Source organism: Mesoplodon bidens (genome assembly GCF_964165515.1).
Source record: "Mesoplodon bidens genome assembly, chromosome: 3".
Taxonomy (NCBI): Eukaryota; Metazoa; Chordata; class Mammalia; order Artiodactyla; family Ziphiidae; genus Mesoplodon; species Mesoplodon bidens.
In genome coordinates this window covers 150,648,425-150,665,943 of record NC_138178.1, presented here as the reverse complement: position 1 = coordinate 150,665,943, position 17,519 = coordinate 150,648,425, and the positions used below count along the sequence as shown (strand labels likewise).

At 48.3% G+C, this 17,519-nt stretch overlaps 2 protein-coding genes across 4 annotated transcripts in view; one reads left to right on the top strand and one right to left on the bottom strand.

Moving 5' to 3' along the window:
* The window catches only part of AREL1 (apoptosis resistant E3 ubiquitin protein ligase 1), a 42,809-nt gene extending 38,699 nt beyond the window's left edge, over positions 1 to 4,110 (top strand). The window contains exons 18-20 of one of the 3 annotated variants that reach the window (XM_081229450.1): positions 927 to 1,016; positions 1,444 to 1,619; positions 1,729 to 4,110. In XM_081229450.1, the coding sequence (XP_081085576.1) occupies positions 927 to 1,016; positions 1,444 to 1,619; positions 1,729 to 1,831 (369 nt within the window). In that variant the 3' untranslated portion in view covers positions 1,832 to 4,110. The remainder of the gene's footprint in view (positions 1 to 926; positions 1,017 to 1,443; positions 1,620 to 1,728) is intronic. The other 2 variants (XM_081229451.1, XM_081229449.1) reach the window with 2 other exon arrangements.
* Positions 1 to 17,519, bottom strand: part of FCF1 (FCF1 rRNA-processing protein) — a 239,062-nt gene that overhangs the window by 60,356 nt on the left and 161,187 nt on the right. The gene's annotated exons all lie outside the window — the stretch shown is intronic.

Sequence of the window (17,519 nt, the reverse complement as noted above, 5' to 3'; positions counted from 1 at the left end):
TCTGGTGTAATTTGTTTTACCCTGAAGCAAAGCATTTGTAACAATTCATAAAGTGCATAGGAGGGAGGACGCAGTCTCTTAACGGTTGTTCCCCATTCTGCTCTTAGTTACTCATTAGCTTAGCAAGTTCTTTTTGAAGGAGCCAAGCTTCTCAGGCTTAATTTGGGCTTTTCTTTTCTTTGATTAGGTTGTTTCATTCTTTATAGCTCTTGGATGAGTACTTAGAGTCTGCTAAGTAACTTGCTGGATCTTGAACCAAATTAGAACATCAACAAGATGTTTAGGGTTCTGATGTCATTAATGTTGTCATTTTTTGGCATTCTTTTTCATTTATCTGACCAAGTAGAGGCAGGGCTGAAGGGATGGTAGTAGAAGTTCAATCCAGAAAAGAAGGATGGATCCGGGGAAAAAGGAAAGGCCATCTAGCAAATTCATAAATGGGGCTGGGGGTCTTCATGAAAGGGGAAGGGCCTGCTTTTGCCCCTGGTATTCCCAGGCCACATCCAGAGCAGACAGTAAATACTTGGTTCCCTTTCTGTCCTCTGTTTCAATTCAAAATAATATATAGCAGCAGTTCTTAATTAGGGGTGCGCATCAGAAGCCCTTGGGAAACTTTTTCAAAATACACAAGCTTGTAACCTGTCCCTAGAGATTCTGATTCAATAGGTCTGGGGTAAGGCCATAGGCATCTGTCTGTCTATCTTTTTTTTTTTTTTTTTTAAGCTGTGTGATTTTTCCCGCACTGGTTAGGAACCATTGGCCTATTATAATTGATTTTCCTAAAGCAGTATTCTGGCATTATGACCTCACCTTATGTCTCTTTCTTGGTGTTTTCTGTATTCCACATTTTGCATGTTAACATATTTTGACCTTATGGTGGGACTTTGCCCCTCTGACTATCCTAGTAACACCTGACTATTCTCCAGCTGCTGATGTGTGGGACTGGAGACATCAGTGTGTCTGACTTCAAAGCTCATGCGGTGGTCGTTGGTGGCTCGTGGCATTTCAGAGAAAAGGTAAGTGGGCCAAATTTCTTTTAGTCGAATTTGTGCTGTCTTGTAAGGAAAAAGTTTCAGAAGGAAAAAGTCGAGTAGTCGGAGAAGCAGACATATCAACTGGGATATATGTGGGAAAGTGCTATATGTGGGAAGGGCAGGTGGTCATCCAGGCAGACGGGAACCCTGGTCCCTAAGGGCTGTCATGCTGCTGCCGCAGAGGCAATACATTGGAAAGGCAGAGAAATAGAACCAAGTAATCAGCGACTACACTCCTGACCGTGTAACAATATCAATTCCTTTTAAAGAGGTTGTCGACTCTAGCCGTTCCTACCTGCGTGCAGTAACTGGGGCCCACCCCCACTTCAGGATATCCTGTTCCTTCCCCCAGGGGTCACATCCTAAGCTGCACATAGGTGTGACCCCAACCTTGTGCTCTCCCCGCCAGGTCATGCGGTGGTTTTGGACTGTGGTTTCCAGTTTGACGCAGGAGGAGTTGGCTCGGCTGCTTCAGTTCACAACAGGCTCGTCTCAGCTACCACCCGGAGGCTTTGCCGCCCTCTGTCCCTCATTCCAGATTATTGCCACTCCGACCCATAGCACGCTACCAACTGCACACACGTGGTGGGTATCTGACTGCCTGGTGCATGCTGTCACGGGGGATTATCTTTCCAGCCCTTGCCAGTGTTTCTGGTGGTGTGAGTTAATCACTTCTCTCCCCTTGGCCTTCCAGTTTCAACCAGCTGTGCCTCCCTACATATGACTCATATGAAGAGGTGCACAGGATGCTGCAGCTGGCCATCAGTGAGGGCTGCGAGGGCTTTGGCATGCTCTGACCACTCTCTTGCCGTCCACTTGGCTCCCGTGCTTTCTGGAGCATCCGGGTGCACATAACAGACATAACCACTGACCCTAACATACACAGAACCATCAGCCAGAAGCTGCTGCGTGCTGTCCAGTGTCTGGAGTATTCAGTCACCTACAAGCCTTGTCTTTCCCTCGCCCCCTCCTTTCCCATCTCCCCCCACCAGGCCACTTTGGCAGGTACATAATCTGAGCAACTCGCTCAGTCACGAGAGGAGGGCCATGCTGCTGTGCTTACACTTGGTTCTTAGAAGCTCTCAGTAGCCGGAGTGGCACTGGACTACCTCTCATGGTGACTGATAGCACAAAAGGATCTTTTCTGTGGTGTCAGAACTGGAAAAGGAGCTTTCCTTGCAAGCGTTTCTGGAAATGATCATTAATCCACAAAGAAGAACTCCCTAATAAGCTTTTTCTTGAGTATAAGCCTGTGAGATAGACAGACCTAAGAATGTGAAAGATAGCTGGGCTGTTGCCTGCAGTGCTGAATGTGATTCTCCTTTAGGGTTATGGGGCATGTCTAGGCACGTGGCTGGCTTGAAGACTACTGATGCTTGTCCCTGAGTTTGTTCTTTACACTGAGGTGTGGCTGGGCTCGGCCACTCACCTCCAGCTTGTGCAGTCTGCTAAGAGCTGGGGGTTCTTTAGATTTCTGTTGAAGAAACTTTTGGAGCAAGAGATTGGAACAGTACGATAGCATGCCACCGATCCCTGGTTCTCTCTTTGCTTGGTGTTCCCTGGCAGCACTAAGGCAAGGGAAAAGGAATCAGTAACTTAACTGCTCCTCACAGGTCCTTAGGGTCAGGACACAGGGAACACACATAGAGGAGATACATCAGATGATAAATAAACACCTAGCTGTCCCAGTTACTTCCTGTCACTCCATCAGTTACCAGCAAGGGCAGCTAAGGAGGGAGGGAGGTAAGTTAGGTTCACTGTTACGTGATGATTGAAGAGAACCTGCAGCTGTTTCTTGGAAGATGACAGCAACCTTTTTCATTACGATTTGAATGAAGACGTTTTCAAGACTCAAAATCTCACTGAATTCCCAAATTTCTGTTTCTAAGAAGGCTTTGCTGCAAGCTACCATTCCCAGTGGGACTCTGAGAGTATCTACAAGCCATCTTTATTGCCAAAACCAGCAAGTACAAAGAGTCCAGAGATGAGGCGGGACTTGCAGCAGTGCCTTGGCCTCCTGGAAGCACGCCTGAGCCCTCCTGTTCCCAGAGATCACGAGGAACAAGCCTTCCTGAGCTGCTACAATTCCTGCCTGACCTCACTCCTTCGCAGTTGTCATTTGTCCTTCTTGGCATGGGTGCCGACCTCACGCATCCTTGGGGTCTAGGATCAAGCATCAGGGCCTCTGTACCCCAGGGTCCTCCATGCCACACGGTCACTGCTGTCCTCAGGGACCAGGACAAGGTGCTGCTGCCTGCCCCGGTGTTTTCCTATGGGATATGTACAGGCAAGTTTCATCATCCCCCGGGAAACATGAGGCTGCCCCTCGGGCCCAGAGAGGGTTTCCAGCTGGGGGGCACGTGGGTTGGTTCTGCTGTCTTTGGCTGTTGTTTCTCTTCTGGATTCTGCATTCTCCTCTCCAGAGACTCATGCTGGAGCTCAAGTTGATTTTATTGGTTAGATCTGTCCGTTTAAGCTCTAGTCATAGCACTTTTCAGAGCTTCCTGGGTACCATTGCAGCCCAGCTGCGTCCTGCAGTGGTCCTTAGCCCCAGGGTCTTTGTTTAACAAAACCCTTTGGTACGGTTGTGGTTTTCTGTTCTTCTGGTTTACCCTCTCTCTCCTAACTATTCAAAAGTATCTTTGCTCTTTAGGCCTTTCCTTTGACCTTTTTTTCTAATCCTGCTTTGGAACTAGCCAGTGTGGGGAGAGGTACGCCATGTCGGAGAGAAGGAAGAGTGTCTGTTACTTCTTGAGCAGTTTTCTATTCACGTTTCTTATTTTGGCCAGTTGTTTTATTTATGCCCTTGTAACCCAGATGCTTGGGGAGCCAGCTAACCTCCTGGCCTTTAGTCTCTTCAGAGGAGACCAGGCACCAAGTGAACACCAAGGAAGATGTCAGCATGTTTCTAGAGCTTCAGCAGAGACCAAGCCCTGCTGCTGCAAATTTGTCAGGCCAGACAAAAGGGCCGGACAGTTGCAGCAATAGTGTAAATATTTTGTACAGTAAATAAATGAATGTTTAAAAGGACTAAGGAGCAAGTGACTGCTTTACGTGATGATTCAGGGCTTAAATTGGAGGTGGGGAAGGAACAGAAAAATTTAGAAATGTTTTTGCGTTTCCCCAGTAATGCCTTCAGAAGCAGCCAGCTTCGGGTTGAATGTACTCCCGGAGCCCTGGCCTGGCCCAGACCTTGCCCTTTCACCCTTCCCTGATTGCTGTCCATGGTGGCAGGCAGGGCCACAGTGCTTGCTTGCACAGAGAGCCAATGGCTGGGACAAGCAAGTGCTTGTACTCAGTCAGCTCCAGAAGAAAAAACCAGTTTGGCAAAAATAGAGGATGTCTGTTCTCATCAGTCTTTTAAACATTAATTGTTGTTTTACTACATAAGAAACTCAGTGTAGAAAATTTGGAAATTAAAAAAAAGTACAAGAAAAAAAGTTACTTGCCATCCAGAGGCAATAACATTTTGGGGATGGCCTTCTTATTTGCATATAATCACACATGTATTTCTCAATGTGCCCTTGACCCTCCCACAGAAGTTTGCGTATGGCAAACAAAAACCCTGTTCCACAAAAGTTTTTGGGTGGCAGGCGGGACCAATTCTTTTCTAACCACAGATAAGCTTGGCAGAAAGAGAAGATCAGACCTCTGATTTGAGCCTTGTAGGAAAAGTGTTAGGGACCCTGACTTTCTTAGGGAAGTAATCATGGTGTCTTTGTGCATTGGTTCCCATTCTGGAAAATCAAAACAAAATCCCCTTTATAATTGTTTTTTGTTTTGTTTTGTTTTTTGTCGTTTTTTGTTAGTTTTTGTTTGTTTTGTTTTGTTTGGCCATGGTGTGTGCCTTGTGGGATCTTAGTTCCCTGAGCAGGGATTGAACCCTGGCCTGGCAGTGAAAGCTCCGAGTCCTAATCACTGGACCGTCAGGGAATTTCTCTGTAATAGTTTTTAAAATACAGATTATTTTTTCTCCCCACCCCCACCTCCCAGACCCAGTGGATTGGAATCTTAACTTGAAAATTACTCCTTTAGAGTGCATTCAAGGTACTCCCACCTCATCAAGCTCCCTTGAGTGGTCTGAGATGTCTTAAACACACAAAACAAAATTCTATCCCTCCAACTTTACACTTATAGGTTATTTAACAGTGCTACATCATTTACACACGCTGCTCTTGTGGCTTTGAATGGGTCACTATGAACATTTGTCACTGAGTGATTTCATCCCATCATGCAGTTATTCATAAGACTCAAGAGGCTAGTAGAATTGTTCTTGAATTAACACAGTAAAATACTGCCTTCAGCTTCTCGTGCACTGTTACCTTCGAGCCACTGCAGCTCAAGCTCTCAGACCTCTGCCCAGCTACACTTCTCTTAGGACACAGTTGAGGTTCTCCAGCAGGTGGCTTGACCAGAGGGCTCCTTACCTCTGCTTTGGCTTCACTTAGGCCCTCAAGCATAACAGACCAGCTCCAGGTATCCTGTAATTCTTTCTTTTAAAAATGAATAATTCCTTTTTTCTTTTATTTTGAGATGAACATGTTTTAAAAAAAGACATACAAGCATGTACAATTTAACAAATAATTGTAAGGGAAGAGTACATGTAACCACTATCCAGGAAAGAAAGAAAACATTACAGCACTGCTGAGCAGGTCTCCTCCCACCCTTCTAGAGGTAACTTTTCCTGACTTGTAGAATAATTGTTTCACCAGTTCCCTTTTCAAACAGCCTGCCCTAAAAAATCATAGTGCGGAGGGGGAAAAAAAAGCCCATGTGATCTCGTTTATTTATTTATTTATTTATGGCCGTGTTGGGTCTTCGTTGCTGTGCACAGGCTTTCTCTAGTTGCGGTGAACAGGGGCTACTGTTGCAGTGTGCAGGCTTCTCATTGCAGTGACTTCTCTTGTTGCAGAGCACAGGCTCTAGGTGCGTGGGCTTCAGTAGTTGTGGTATGCAGGCTCAGTAGTTGTGGCGCACGGGCTTAGTTGCTCTGCGGCATGTGGGATCTTCCCGGACCAGGGCTCGAACCTGTGTCCCCTGCATTGGCAGGCGGATTCTTAACCACTGCACCACCAAAGAAGTCCCCCCATGTGATCTCTTGATAAGATGCTAACCAAAGTCAGTTTCTCCATAGTAATTCCTGTACCTCACAATTAGTTTTAAAAGTCTTCTGAGACCATTGTTGCCCCGTGAGAATCTAGTTCCCGTTCCTGATGCTGAATCTGAGGAATCATATTCAAAGACCACCAAGTCTCTCTGCAGAGGTTTTTCCCCAGATATCCTAAATTGGATACTCCTTTGCTTTTATACCCTGAAGAGGTTTTATGGATTGATCTAATGTGGTCATGATTCTCTTTGGTGTCAGCAGCAGGTTCTTGAGTGAAGTAGTATTGACAATGACTTGGTACTAAATTGTCCCCCAAATTGTGGGATGGGCTAGTATTTCTGATTCAGAGTACTGAATCTGTGCACCTTCTAACCGAAAGCCATCCCAAAGTTCTTGGAGAGCTTAGGCTTTTGCTTGGAGTACAAAGGGAGGGGATTTAGAAATCTGCAGAGGCTATGTCGATGATCTTGGTCTGTATGTGATAGAGAGGTGCTGCTAGTTGGGATATGCCTTGCTGCAAATACCTTCCTCACCCCCCAGATCAATTCACTTTAACGTTGCTTGTATATGAATACTTTGTGGTGGCCACAGCAGGGACCTGGTTCGCTGTGGTGAACTCAGGTGTGGTCTCTACAAGATGCTCAGTGAATTCCTGGTGAGATGTAGAGGACACAGTCTCTTTCGAGAAGTCAGAGGAGTGATAGCTATAGTTCTTTTTTTTTTTTTTTTTTTTTGCGGTACGCAGGCCTCTCACTGTTGTGGCCTCTCCCGTTGCGGAGCACAGGCTCCGGACGCGCAGGCTCAGCGGCCATGGCTCACGGGCCCAGCCGCTCCACGGCATGTAGGATCTTCCCAGACCGGGGCACGAACCCGTGTCCCCTGCATCGGCAGGCGGACTCTCAACCACTGTGCCACCAGGGAAGCCCGCTATAGTTCTTTTGATATGGCATCAGAGGTGGCTTTAGCGAAGTTGTCCAGGTTGTCAGTAGGGTCCTGGCTTGTTAATACCAGCCAGCAGCCACAGCTTCTTAAACACATGGTGGAAATAATGTTGATACGTCTAGGGGCAGGGATCAAACACACTAGCCCAGAACCAGAGCATCTAGTCACCTTGCAAGAACAGTAAGAGGCTCCCCTTGTAGTCTTCCTTCAGGCAGATGATCGACAATTTATCCAGGATGAAGCCTGTGGATACGGTTGCTACTTCCTTGCAGTCGCCAGTTAGCAGGCCAGCAGGGCCTTTGTAGTCTTTGATGGCCAGAAATGCCTTAAACCATGTTTGGCCGGCCAGCCAGGCAACCTTCCGAGTGAGCAAGGTCTTAGGACTTCATCTCTTAGGGGTGACTCTAGGAAGAAGTCACTCGAGCTAGGTGAGGATATAATTTCTTTTACAAACTTCATTGTGTCCTAGACCAGGTGGCTCCTCCTGATGACAGGAACCTACCTGTATCCTGTGTTTCTGACTCCAGAGCCCCTGGGCCTCCAGCCTCCCCTGTGGGACAGTCATCTCCTGTCATTTGGCCTTTTCTAAAAGAAGATGCCCTTGAATGCTTTTGCATCAAGTGTGCAGAATGGAACCCTCAAAGGGTAGAGAGCCGTGAATTGATGAGCTTGAACTTTCATATTTTATTTTTAACTCCCACGGTTCAACCTTGGGCAAGACAATCTTTTAGTATTAGTTTTCTGACCTGCAAAATGATGTTGTTAACTAAAGAAAGTTGACTAATAACTTGGAGCCCTTGGGAAAGTTTTCCTATATATAATATGTGTGACACCATATCGATTATGGCTTAGGGCCCTGGTAACTTCCACAGCAGGAGACTATATGGGTCTGGGGGCAGTAGGGGATGCTAGAGCGGATGACTGGTATGCGGTGAGGCTCTTGCTCCACCTTGCCATGTCCAGGCAGGCCAGAGAGAATGGGTATTCAGGACACCTGATCCAAACACCTGTGAAGAAGACCCCAGGTCAGAAGAGACCACCTCTCTCTTCATGTGACCCTCCAAAAGCCAGAGGAAGTATTTGAAGGGACTGCATCTCAAGCCATGTCATGTGGTAGGCAACCTAATACCCTTGACTTTCCTTAACTCACCTGATTACTGAATCATAATGAAAGCTACCGATTTTTGAGCTCTTTCCCTTATGCTAGGAGCTTTAATATATATTGTCTCATGTTGACAATGACCCTGCAAGGTAAGTCTTGTCTTCTCCATTCTACACGGGACACAATTGAGACTCAGAAAGGATAAGTAGCTGCCGAGGTTCCTTAGCTAGTAAGTGGCAGAGCAGTATGTGAACATGGGTCTGTTTTATGTCAAAGCCCAAACTCTTCCCACATTGCTGGTTTGTCTCCAGCAGGTTAGCTTAGACTAAGAAACAACCCAGGCACTGGGCCACCGGTGTTCACTGACTCTGTCTCACATTCACTTGGTGACACTGTGTGACAGATGAATACTTTACCTTTGTTTACCTGTCAGTCATTTGAGGCTTTGGGGTTTATGAGGAGAAGGCCCTATTGATTCAGCATAGAGAGCTTCTAAGAGATAGAGCTATTGGCAGTAGCTTTAAAATGTTTTTGTGTAGAAAGTTCCAAAGAAAACCAGCTAATGTCTTGAGTGAAGTGACTTCCAAGTTTAAATGAATCCTGCATAAAGTGTACAAGACACCGTTGAGGATATAACTGAGGAAGAATATCCTGAAATTTTAATATCCCCACTTTGGTTGAAAATCCATAGGTTGCATGCAAATGAAATACTAGAATGAGGTCCGACATGCTACCCAATACCCTGATGTTTATCTCTGGTAACTAAGTCTGCAGAAAAAGACTCATTTAAATAAATCTTTTGTCTCTAAACTCTCCTGACATGAAACGCAGCACCGTTTGGCATAGGCCAAACCTCTGGTGGTTATTTTGCTGAGGAAGTAAACATTTTCAAGAATGCCAGAGTTAAAGGGAGACACACACCTCAAACAAGACTGACTCTATTGGAACTATAAACATAGTATCTTCTGCAGGGTGAGGGGTCCTGTGCCTCTCTAGGGTGAGGTCACCGTTTCTATGGATTTGCACATGGAGGAGTCTTTCTGAATCTTCCCATCTTTTGGTGGACCAACAGTGTTCCTCCTCTACTCAGAACTCCCACTCGAAGGAGTTGCCAAGACAGTCTTCTGTTTGCCCATTAGCAGAGTCAGGGATATCAGTATTTGCAAGCCAGCTGGAGAGCCTTTGATGGTGTTTATGTTATGTTGAAAACAAAATGTTGTGTTATATGTAAGAGGAAGATTATGTGTGTGTCATCATTTTGTGCTAGTTCTCATAAATCCTGGGTCTAATCCTACTCTCAAGTTGTCATTTCATTTCCTATAAGTGTACCCCTTGCCCCCACTACCAAAAAAAATATCTGATGTTTCTGTTCCATCACTGGGTTTATGGCCTCCCTTTTCCCTTTACTTCTTTGCATCTCTGCGTTTCAGCAAACATCTGTGGATCAGGCACTATGCAGGGGACACAAGATAGAATGTGATCCCTGCTTCTGAACAGCTCACAGTCTCATGGGGGGAGACAGACACATAAACGATGCATTTTCCTTAGAGTTTCCTTCCCCCAAGGCTTGAGCACCCAAAGCCATCACCACCTACCCCCATAGTTTCTCTCATTCCTGTTTAATCTGGTGGGGAGGGGCGCATTTCTGTTTATGCATTTAGAGATTTTCCAAAGGATAGAGTAACAGCTGCAAGTGAAATTTGTTGAGCTCCTTACACAGAGGGAGAGAAGTTAGCCTCCCTGTTGATCTTCAGAGAAGCAAGAACCCTTGCAAAGATGGATTCCAAACGAAGACCCAAAGAGCAAGCCCCCAACTGTGCCATAAGTAGGGCATCACGCCTGAGCCGTTCCCAGGAAAGGGAAGTCCGTCATCTTAGGACCCCACTCCCCCTTTAACCTTCTCTCCCAGACAAAGCAGACCTGAGGTGTTGACTTCGGCAGCAGGGGACTGGCTAGTAGCCTGCAGATCAGTGAATGAAAGTAAAATCTTGAGGGAACGGGGAGAGGGACGTATCTCCAACACTAACAGGAATCAAAGGGTTCCTACTATGGTCAGAATAACTAGGGGGTGGCAGAGGAAAGACAATGTTATTTCCCAAGAGGAACCAAGAGGCATGAAGAGGCAAATCAATTTCATGAGTAGCCATGCAGTTGGTTGTGGCCACTATAGGTGGAAACACAGCTTCACTCCAGTTTCCCCTGAAGTTTCTCAAACCCAGGAAACTGGAGTCCTTGGTCACGTCTTTGTAGTGTGCTGCAGCTGATGCTTGGTCCTCTGTGGTTTGGGCAGATCTTAAAGGTGATCCCCCTAGCTTCTGGGCTGGATCGCAGCTGGATGGGCCATCGCCTTGAGGATAACTTTCAGGCTTCTCTTCCCAGAGTGATGCCTCTGATACCTTGTCATGGTCATGCCAGGCTGCACCTCCTCCACAAGTCACAGCAGCGGAATTACACTTGGGTGTTCTCCTGTAATCTGGCACTTGCTGCCCCGGTCGGGGGGTAGACAGACGTGTTGTCGGATCCTGGCAGGCTCACGTGTGCCGCTCTGGAGAGGTCTGGAGGTGGGTGTGGGCACCGCAGCGATGCATCTGCCTGCTCCTTAAGGGTCTGGTTTCAACAATTCTGATTGAGATCCCGCTACACCTTGAAAGTTCTATTGTTTTGGCATCCAAGCTGTGTATTCCAGACAGCCTCTCATACTCGGAAGCAGCACGAAACTCTAATGTCAGATCATATCTTGAGTTTTGGCTCCAAAAATATAAGTGGGGATTAACTATGGGAGGATGAAAAAAAAAAAGCAAAACTCCAGTCCTGACTTTTGGGGGTCAGGCTGGGCTTAGGGGCTTGGCATGGTGGGAAAAGGGGGCCAAGACAGTGGTTGGCACAAAGATATGGAGAACTTCGGAAGCAGAGCCAGAGACTCTGAGGGCTGAGGCCCAGGAAAGCCTGGCACGAGTAGACGCTGGGTATTTAACCAGGAACCGTCGCTCTGTTTTTCTCAGCCTTGGCTGTAGGTCAGGGCAACAAGCAGTTCTAGCAGGGTCCACCTCCTTCCTGTTGTCTCCACCCCAGCCTCACTCCTCATCCCAAACATCTGCTTCAGATTTGGGCCCTTTCCTTCTCCCCGATTCCTGTACCAAACCACGGGTGGCAAGGGTGAGGGGTCTGCAGGTGTGGGACAAGGAAGAAGAGGAGGAAAACCCTGGGAAAAGCTTCTGAAACAGAAAGGTTCTGTTTCAGGTGCTGCAGAAGGGTCCGATCTTTTTTTTTTTTTTAACGTGCCTCTATATCACCAGAATCTTACCAGTAAGTTGTTTCCCTCTTGGGGTAGAGGGAGCAACCAAGGGAGGGAATTGGGACCAGCTGGGGAAATCTCCGGGCATCACATGGCCTGCTTTTCAAAGGCAGCTCAGAGTCACTGCAGAGGGAGCAATAGATTAGTTCCCCCAATGAGCAGTCGAGTGGTTAGGAGGTGCTAACGAGGTATTAAACACCTCTTCGGCGAGCAGCTGCGATTAGGACTGGAGGCGGCAGGAGAGAAGAAACAAACCAGTGCTAGCCGTCAGTCACAGAAGCCTCAGAAGTTTCACTAGAAGGGATCTAAGTTTCTCTGGTACTTGCCCTGAAATCCCAATCCATTTTAAGTGACAGGGACACCCCAAGAGAGAACGCTGGGACATCTAAGGGAGTAATCTCAAAAGTCTTGTAACGGGGGCTTCCCTGGTGGCGCAGTGGTTAAGAATCTGCCTGCCAATGCAGGGGACGCGGGTTCGTGCCCCGGTCCGGGAAGATTCCACATGCCGCGGAGCGGCTGGGCCCGTGAGCCATGGCCACTGAGCCTGCGCGTCCGGAGCCTGTGCTCCACAACGGGAGAGGCCACAACAGTGAGAGGTCCGCGTACTGCAAAAAAAAAAAAAAAACTCTTGTAAAAATAACAATAGCCAGCATCTAACACTGCCTTGCCCTGTTCTAAGCACCGCTTATGTTAACTCATTTAATCTTCACATTGATCTACAAGGTAAAGACAATTACTATTCCCATTTTACAGAAGAGGAAAATGAGGCACGCCAAGGTTACATGTCCAGTGATGTGTCTAGGTGTCAAGCGGGCCCTAACACCTTGTATCACACAAGGTCAAAGGAAGTGGAGCTTGGGGGCAGGACAGTCAAATCCAGAGTGTTCTGTTCGTCCTCCAAACCAGAGGCAGATTGTGTGGGCTCTGATTTCTGGGACTACAGGGAGCCCGTCTGGCAGGCACTTCTCCATCCAGTCCCACTGTTCTGTGCCTCTCAGGCTTCTGCTGCCCTTTGAGCTTTGCTTTCTACCTCCACCTGCAGGGCAAGTGGCACCCCTCCATCTCCAGACCCAAATCAGCTGGAGGAGGTTCCTCAGGAAGTTGCCTGGGCTCCTGGCCCCTAGCGGGGAGTGGAAGAGGAGCTAAAGTGCAGGAGCTGGCCAAGGTCCGCAGACCAGGAGTCCCATTAAACTTCAAAGCTGTGGGGTAGGAGCCAAGCCCATCATCTGACCTCACTGACATCCAGCTCACCCTGGCAGGCCTCGGTCTTGTATAGTGACAGGCTGCAGGCCTCTTCCAGCTGCTGCTGCCAGGACTATGCCAGAGCCCACTCTCCACTTTATGTGGTTTCAGTCCCTTTCCACCAAGAGGGAAGAGTGCGCGGGTCCTAGGAGGCCCACCTGACTGGCCGGGGGCCTGAGGGCAGCGGCTCTGCAGCCATGGTGAATGTGGTCTGACCAGGCCCAGCTCATCCTGCCTTCTAGCCTTTGCTTATATTGTGGCTCCATGAGGACTGCCGCCCTTCTCATTCCATCCAGCGTCCCCGTCCTTCAAACCTAGCTCGTGTCAGAGAATGTGAGGATTCATGAAAATGTGTGAAAGCGCAAGCAGAGTCTGACACATATTAAGCCTTAAAAAAAACAGAGAGGTATCATCATCATCATTAACAATGGTAAACCGATATCCATTTGGCTTTATTGTGGATTTGAAGTTGGAAGATCTGGGTTCAAATCCTGACCTTGCCACTTCTTGGTTGAATACTCTTTGGAGAAATTGCACAATCTCTCTTAACTAGAAAAGATGGATTCTAACACCCACACAGTGTACCCCACAGAAGGAGTAGGAAGCTCAGATAAGATAAAAGATGTGAACAATATTTTGTAAATCACAGAACCTGCTACAAATGCTGGCGTTGCCTTTCTTACCTCCACTAGCTCACAGGGAGCTCTGGCCCTCGTGAACCTCCTGCCCACACCATGCCTGTCCCTTAGGATGATCTCATCCCTGCTACTGGCCTAGCCTGGGAGTGGCTAAATCCATTTGTCCTTCTAGCCAACAAAAACAGGCGTGGAATTTTTTCAGAAGAAACTTTGGTTTCAAAATTAAGGAGGTAGGGACTTCCCTGGTGGTGCAGTGGTTAAGAATCCGCCTGCCAATGCAGGGGACATGGGTTCGAGCCCTGGTCCAGGAAGATCCCACATGACACGGAGCAACTAAGCCCGTGTGCCACAGCTACTGAGCCTGTGCTCTAGAGCCTGTGAGCCACAGTTACTGAGCCCACGCGCCTAGAGCCTGTGCTCCGCAACAAGAGAAACCACTGCAGTGAGAAGCCCGCGCATTGCAATGAAGAGTAGCCCCTGCTCGCCGCAACTAGAGAAAGCCCACCTGCAGCAACGAAGACCCAACACAACCAAAAATAAATAAATAATTTTTTTTAATTAAGAAGGTAAATGAAACCAAGAAAATGCAAAAGAAGAGGAGCAAGTGGACTTACAAATACTGATGTCTCCTGCTATGAAGTCCAACCTCAGGGGCCAAATGCATTGTGAGCCCTGACCACAGGCCTCAGCCTTGCCTGGTGGGTTTGGGATTGAAAAGTACCAAAGAAAAAGAGAGCACACACACACACACACACACACACACACACACACACACGGTGGGGATAAAACACACAGACCTTATAATGTTATGTGTCTGACACTCATGTGAGTCTGGCCACCAAAGGCAGATGTCCTGAGAAGCTAATGAGGTATACTTAAGGCCCCTCACTTGCACAAGCCCTTTCCAAGTTTATGTATTTTTTCAAGGTCATAGATTTTATAATACTTGCTAAAGTTAAGATTTTTTAACTAGTAGGTTTAGAACACTGTCTCCACCCCAGTTTCTCCTCTGTCACGCCTCCCTTTGTGTCAGTGAGGGGAGGTGGCTATAGCATTTGGAGGTGTGACTAAGGGAATTTGAGTTGGCGATATATTCAGTTGGGTTTACTGTCATATATTCATTGGTTATTTTGGGAAAACATCCATTTGGGTCATGTGTAATACATTTATGTCTTGTAATATATTTACTGCTAGCCAACCTGGTTACAAATGGCTTTCTGGAATATTCTCACTGCACATTCTGGGGGTATTCTCACCTGATGCTGTGACAGGTGCAGAGCCAGAGCCTTATCACATCTGGCACCAGAAGTCTGCAGGCGGGAGAAGAGAAACAAGGGTTGAGATGGATGGAGCAGAAGCCAGTCTGTGAGAAATCCTTCCACTCCTCAGATGGTCAAAGCATATTGAGGTTTTCTGTTGCCTGAAGCTCATAAAATTTGGGGAGCCTGCTTTAAGAAAAAGAATACAAAATTAGGTATGAATGAGAATATTTACTTAGAATAAGAAAAAGAATCACAAGTTACAAAATTTTAAAAAGCTAATAAATGCCACAAACATCACGAAGTCCAGAAAAATAATCCAGACCAGCATCTGGATCTGCCCCTGCCAGTGCTGTGTGTGGATCTGCCGTTTCTCCTCTGATGGGATGTGAGCAGAGGGACAATAAAGACAACTTCAGCCTACCCATTTAGGGTTCCCAGGAACGGAGAAAGGTGGCAATAATTAAATATGAATTTTATGCCATCTTTTGGCACCCTGTGCAGGCCCCTGGAGGGAGGACACAAACACTCCTGAAGCCAGTGGCTCAGACAGTTTCCTGAATTGAGGGCTGAGAGCAACAGGCCAGCGTCCCACGTCACTGGCCTCTGCCATGTTCAAATGCAGGGAGCAGAGATTTCCTTTGAGTTAGAAGGCTACTGTGACTGATTCCTTAGGAACTTCGGAGAACCTGCCTAGGCCAGAGGGTGGCTCTGCAGGAAGACTGGGTCACACAGCTTAGGGGACAACTCCTAATGTTTACTTGGCACTTCCGCGTGTCTTAAATCGTGTTCCTCAAAAGCAGACCCTGTAACAAGGATTTGTGTGAAAGTGAAATTCTTAGGAGTCTTCCCAGGAGTGGGGGAGGGAGACTGAGAAGAGAGAGAGGCCAAGTGAGGATGTGATGTCAAGCAAGAGGTCACGGGGGTGGGGAGGGCGGGGAGTGGTTCAGTGTGCAGGGAGCTTGGGAGATGGAGGTGTTTATACCCCTCACTCAGAGCCGTTGTCGGTTAAGGGCTGCCTGGGGCCCGAGGGAAGCAACTTCCCGGGCACTTCCCTGACCTCCATGCAGGCAGCCAAAGCAGGTTCCAGCAGCTGGGGACAGGTGCTGGCAGCGGGGGCTGGGGGTGGGGCGGGTCCTGAAGTGATACGGGGACCTGAGGACACGTGGGCAAAGCACCGACAGCATATGCTATGCCCATGCGCTGTCTGCTGCTACCTGGTCCTTATCTGTGGCTTGTTATCACTACCAGTTACCATGCATTGATCTCAGTGACTCCTCAAAACAGCCCCATTGTCGACCCCACTTCATGGGTGAAGCAACTGAAGTCAGAGACAGCAGCTGTGACCTGCTCCAGGCCCTTCTTGGCTGCCACCCCAGGTCTTACCACCCCGTCTCCTTCCTTCAGGAGCTAAGGCACCCTGTCTGGTTTGTGTACCACTCCTACACACTGCCTAGTGTAGCATCGGCACGAAATAGGTGCTCAATGCATAAAGGATTCCAGAACAAAGGGCTCAGCCGGGGACCATGTCTCATGATACAGCACTATGGTGATGCCCCCTTGGAGCCAGCCCTGTGCCAGGGTGCCCCTGGGGCCTGGAGCAAATGCCTCAGGGCAAAGGCAGCCCTGAGCAGAGGCTTGGAGAGTGCCAGGCTGATGGGCCCCAGCTGTATTCTGATAGCACCCTCATTCGCATCTGCAGCAGCATTTGTGAAATTGCCCTCCAAACGATTCCAGTCTCCTGGGAATGGCAGCAGCCTATTTTGGGATGGTTTTCAGTGTGTCCCTCGAGTTTCCCCAAAAAGTTGTGTCACATTCTCAGCCTGTACATGAGTTTAACGTTAGTGTGTGGGACCATTAGTGGTCTCTGGAACGTGCCACAAGTGGTCCCAAGATCCTGCCTGAGAGCTCAGAGGGCTGTGGACAACCTCATAAAGGAAAATAAGGCAACTGGAGGTGGAGCCCATATCAACTGGATAAAGTATTTAGACCGTACACAAGCCAACGAAAAAGCACATTTGCCTTTGGAGGCTGTCTGAGGCCCTGCAGGGGTTGAAAGGGAAGAGCAGTGAGGTATATAAAATACCCCATTCCGTCCTGCTTGCAGTGACCATGGTGCCCGGCTGTGCCGCCTCTCCCTGCTGCTGGAGTGGGTAGGGTCTGGGCCGGGAGGGAGAGAGAAATGTTACACTGAAGGGAACCTCAAGCTGGGGAGGGGCTGCAGCCGAGCTGCTCTTGCAGGCTCGGGAGCTCCAGGCTGGTTGCCACCTGCCCTCCCCAACTCAGACTAAATATCCAGCCCTGCGGGTAAGTGAGAAATTCTTGGCCTCAGCCTGCCCGGGCCTCCCTGGCTTAAAATCGCTTTCCTTCATGGAACAGGGGCTGCCGTCTGCCCTTGGCCTGTTCTTCCTATTCCTCACTCTGCGGGCTCAAGCTGATTGGCAGACTTATCCAAGCATGGAGGGTAGGGGCACTGCCCTTGGGAAGCAGCCAGGAAGAGTGAGGGAGTGAGATCCAGAGACCGAGCACAGACATGGAGTCAGAGGCTGAGAGCAAGAGACAGGGTAAGACAGGCAGTGACGTGAAGACAAAGAGATGGAGTGAGAGACACAGAGAGAGACTGCAAGACAGAAAGAGAGACAGAGGCAGAGAGTGGCAGAGGAGAGGTGGGGAAATAGACATATCGCGTAGGACTGCCAGAGAAAGAGAAATGCAAACAAAGAAGAGAGAGAACAGGGGGCAACAGCTGAGCAGACTAACTGGGCCCTGAGCTGGGGCTCCCACATCTGAGCGCAGCCTTGCCCATCAGCCTTCAGCGGGGACAGGAATGAGTTCTCCAAGGTGGGCCTTAGTGGATGGAGCGGGGACTTCCCACATCCCCACATCTGCTTCCCATCTGC